Source organism: Ovis canadensis, chromosome 5, assembly GCF_042477335.2.
Source record: "Ovis canadensis isolate MfBH-ARS-UI-01 breed Bighorn chromosome 5, ARS-UI_OviCan_v2, whole genome shotgun sequence".
NCBI lineage: Eukaryota > Metazoa > Chordata > Mammalia > Artiodactyla > Bovidae > Ovis > Ovis canadensis.
Window position 1 is genome coordinate 54805036 of NC_091249.1, and position 5204 is coordinate 54810239.

A 5204-nucleotide genomic window follows, 5' to 3' on the forward strand; every position below is an offset into this window, starting at 1 on the left:
AAGAGTAGCATGGATACCTACACAATACCCTAGTGAAGTAGATAGCCAGTGAGAATTTGCTAGATGACTCAGGGAACTCAAGCCAGGGCTCTGTGACTATCTAGAGAGGTGGGGACTTGGAGGTGGGAGGGAGATTCAAGAGGGAGGGAACATATATGTACCAGTGGCTGATTCATGTTGATATTTGGCAAATTCCACCACAATATTGTAAAGCAATTATCCTTCAATTGAAAATAAACAAATTTTTAAAATCTGAATCTATGAAAAATGAAAAACATTTTTCTCACAAATTTTGCTTGAATTTAAATGAGGAAAAATGTAATTTATGCATATATGAAAATACATTTTAATGAAAAGGTTACTTAGAAACTAACTCATATACTTCCATATCTAATAATTTATTGCTGCTGTTGAAATTTGTGATTATTGTTAATACTGTTTAAAGTGCTAATATATATTAAGATTGAAAAAAAATTTTTAAGATGTTTATAAAAATACATGAGGAACAAGACTCAGAAAAGTGCAATAGGCAGACCTATTAGCTTCTTTAGATTTTTTAATTGCATTCCTTTTTATAGTCTCAGAGGTATTTATCAAAAGATAACCTTCAACCACTTACTAAACGGGCATAGCATAACCAGGGGTGATGTCACTCCACTATTTCTCTTCATACACCTCACCTAGAATACTACATTATCTCATCTGGATGAAACTACCAACATCACTTAATGCTGGGTTCAACCAGACAAGCAGACAGAACTGCAAGAGCTAAAGGTAATGATTGTTCTTGACTTGTTCTGATACATTCTATTAGTTTTTAAAGATATTTTTTCCTATTTTTAGCTAGCTACTTTTAAGGAGAAAAGCAAAGGTGCTTTATCTTTTTGAATCTCCTTATGTAGCATGCATTTACTGCAATATGTTAGAGAGTGGTTCTTTGTTTTTCAATTATTTGTAGAGAAAGTAATATATATTCTTCCTATGTTGTTAAATATACTTATTTTTCTGATGCTAAAATTTTACAAAGTAAGAGCTACTCATTTTACTTTGAATAGGGATGTTTTCTGAGGGTTAGAAAACACTGCAAATAAATGCCTCAATCATATTTACACTTTCCTAATGAAACTGACAATGGCTGACCCACCACCCAAATTGTCTGCTATGGAGGAAAGACTATGTCCCCAAGAGACAAGAGGCAGAATTACAGTCTGTGAGTTCAACTCTTGAGCTAAGACAAGGATTCTCACTCAACTTCGTTGTGTAGTGTTTAAACAGATACCCTGAGACCCTGACCTTTTTAACTTAAAAGGAGAAAGTGAAATGAATAAGTAGGCTCACAGGCTATCAGGAAAGATCAAATGTAGTAAAGAGTTGGAACAATTCCTGGAATGCCGTCAGCTTCATATAAAGGTTATATATTATCCTACCACTACTAGCAATAATTTCCCAATTTAAATATGCACAAAACAGTTTACATGAAGTTCAAGGAATTAGATTAGATAATTTGAGAATGAATAAGGGACAAAGTTGCTATACAGACAGAGAAGGAAACACTGTCTGGTGTCTTGGGTGGGTTGTTAGTGTGGTTTAATAACAGTGACCTCCCCATTTACCAAAGTGCAGCAGAGATTTGTTCAGAGCCCAGCAAGTACCCTCCTTGGTCTCCCTCCATCTGCTTAGCAAATAGCTTCAAGGTCTTCACGTGTATTGATCACTTCTCCAGTCCTTGAATTCCTTTAATCACAAATATAAACTTGATCAGTATGCATTGTTTTGAAATTTATTTAACGGTATTTCAGTTTTGCTCAGAACCAGATTTCTTCTGCCACTGAAGGTAGAACTTAACAGAAAAGTTACATTTTTGACGAAATGCATCCTAGGTTTGCTAGACATTTATATTGATATCAAGAAATCAAGAAATCTTTTGTAGTGTTATCTACTTCTTTAGTACTCTGGAACTCAGAACTGATAATAAGTTTAATATTATAATTAGCCTTGGGAATTATTACAAAGTATATCTGAAACTTGAAAATGATTCTTGAAATATCCCTGCATCATAACACGCTCTAAACTCTTCTCAGAAAGAGGAACCAATATTTCATTCTTATTGGCAATAGCTTTTGAAATTTAACATTTTACATGTCTGAAATTGAGAAGTTTAAAGATTTAATCTTTATAAGAGAAAAATGTAGAGTAAGAAGCTATTCCTTATTCCCTAAGAAAGATCAGATTATACTTTTTGTCTCTTTTTCCTTTTGTTTATTGTGTAGCTATTTTAAAATTATACTTTAAATCACATTTATATAATATTTCCCCTGAATAGATGAATATGATTTCCTTAAATCTAATCAAGTTTAATTTGCCTTTGGTTCATGTTCAATGACTAGTACAAGGCTGGCTATAAGCAGCAAGATAGAAGAGGAAACAATGAATTAGTGTAAGAAATATCACAGTGTTGTTCAGTTTCTTTCTTCATCTCAGTTTCCAAGAATAATTAATTGATGTGTATGAAAGCAGATAACATTTGGGAAAATAACCAAAATTTTGTCTGATAGATGGCAGTAACCCTTTAAAGCAGATGAATTTTCAACTTGGAAACACATGTACCAGACAGAAATAAAATGGATTTCTACATAAAGCTCTGCTTAAACAGGATAACATTTTTTAAACCTATTATATATTTATCCATATTTATTTATATTTATATAGACAGCACACACCACATAGATATATTTGTTTAAAATTTAAATATATACATAATTATATGTATATGTACACTCCACATAACCACAGTGCCTCACAGTATCACCCAGTCCTATAGACAAAAGAGATTCAAATGCTTTGTATAGATTGTCTTTAAATTATATTTCAGTAACTTTAAAAATCTTTCTTACATGTAATACACCTCCAAGAGTTTTAAAACTCCCAGTTGGATCCTTAAACTGGGATAATAAAATTCCAAGTTCTATAAAAAGCATTTTAGAAGAGTGTGATATCTTTTTCTAAAAAAAGTAATTTACTTTTTGTGTTTGTATAGGCCAGACACTACATAAATTTCCATTCTTCTCCACAAAGGACATTACATCATCAGATGTCATAAACTTCAAATGCAGCACCATAGCTATAAGTTAGGATTTTTTTAGACCCACAGTTGTGAATTACTAGTTTTCTAGTAATCTGTAGAATTATAGATACTTTTAAAACTCCATATCTACAGAGTCATAGAATTTCCTCTTGTTAGCACAACTGAGTGGTACACACATACACTTACACACACACACACACACACACACACATATGTGCACACTCTCAGTAAACATTCATTTCAGTTGGTAGATTCCTATAAGTAATCCATTAACTTCAAAGTTCTCCTTGGTGGTCTAGGTGAAATCTCATGGACAATATCACCTGGATGACCAGCTACACTGCAAGATCAGATTTCACCCTGGTGGGAATCTTCAGTCAATCACAACACCCTGCTCTCCTTTGTGTGGTCATTTTTGTGGTTTTCCTGATGGCTTTGTCTGGAAATATCTTTCTGATCTTTTTGATATATTCTGATGCTCACCTCCACACCCCCATGTACTTTTTCATCAGTCAGTTGTCTTTCATGGACATGATGTACATTTCTGTTACTGTGCCCAAGATGCTCGTGGACCAGATCACAGGTGTGAATAAGATCTCCGTCCCTGAATGTGGGATTCAGATGTTCCTCTATGTGACACTAGCAGGTTCAGAATTTTTCCTTCTAGCCTCTATGGCCTATGATCGCTACATGGCCATTTGCCATCCTCTCCATTACCCTGTCCTCATGAACCACAAGGTGTGTCTCTTCCTGGCATCTGGCTGCTGGTTTCTGGGCTCAGTGGATGGCTTCTTGTTTACTCCCATCACCATGACCTTCCCCTTCTGCAGATCCCGGGAGATCCATCATTTCTTCTGTGAAGTTCCTGCTATATTAAAGCTTTCCTGCTCAGACACCTCCCTCTATGAGATTTTCATGTACCTGTGTTGTGTCCTCATGCTCCTCATTCCTGTGACAATCATTTCAGGCTCTTATTACTTTATTCTCCTCACCATTCACAGGATGAACTCAGCAGAGGGTCGGAAGAAGGCATTTGCGACTTGTTCCTCCCACATGACTGTGGTCATCCTCTTTTATGGGGCTGCCATATACACATATATGCTTCCCAACTCCTACCACACCCCTGAGAAGGACATGATGGTATCTGTCTTCTACACCATACTCACTCCTGTACTAAACCCTTTAATCTATAGTCTAAGGAATAAGGATGTTATAGGGGCTCTGAAGAAAATTTTGAACTTGGGAATTGTTTTTCAATAAATTATAAAGTAAGAAACTTTGTATTAATGTGTTTTACCTTCTCTTTACATTTCATAAGTTTAGATTCTTATGCCAACAGCACTGCTTAGAATTTTATACTATGATATCTCATTTTCACACCTTTTTAGAGAAGTCCTTCCTTGAATGAGAAAACTCTCCAATTTTCCAGTCCTTCTCCACTCAAAATGCAATATACAGTTATACTGTATTGATGTTATTTACTGAACCTGATAACTGCACTATGACTTTGTAGATGAATATATATATTCTCTGGAAACACATAATAACAATGTTTGAAGGAAAAATGTTACAAGATGCTATGAAATTGATTAAGTGGGAGATAATGAAACAAAAACTATAGAATATTAACAACTGGGGATTCTGAGTAAAGGATATGTGGTTTTTACTATTCTTATTCATGCTACTTTTCAATAAATAAACACTCCACATAAACAGTTAAAGTATTAATCCTCACTCCTTTATTGAATTTGTCTTCTGCTTCGTGGTATTGTAAATGGCATAATACCTAAGAAAACATGCTCATTTTAATGTGGTTAATTACTACTGAGATAATACTGTCTCTGCTCAACATTATATGGCCTGCTTTGTTCCACATGGGTGAATTCTGAAGGCATTTAGTGGAGGTTAATTGTTCTCTGCAAGTAGTAGGTTTAGAATGCAGAATTGCATAAAGGACAGAGGGAAATATATAAATTCAAAGTGGCAGAAAGATTTAGAGAAGATTCCTCCACGGGGTGACATCTGAACCAAGTTTTGAAGTATGTAATTTATTACACAAAAAGAGGCAGGATATCAAATTTCAAACTCATTCATTTATTCAATTATTCAATGAATATTT

The 5204-nt window shown here is 34.5% G+C and overlaps 1 protein-coding gene across 1 annotated transcript; it reads left to right on the top strand.

Annotated features, from left to right (window-relative positions):
* Positions 1-3394: 3394 nt before the first annotated feature.
* LOC138441798 (olfactory receptor 2T4-like) lies at positions 3395-4345 on the top strand. Its single transcript, XM_069592862.1, has one exon. It carries the CDS (start codon positions 3395-3397, stop codon positions 4343-4345), a length of 951 nt encoding a protein of 316 aa, XP_069448963.1.
* Positions 4346-5204: the final 859 nt, after the last annotated feature.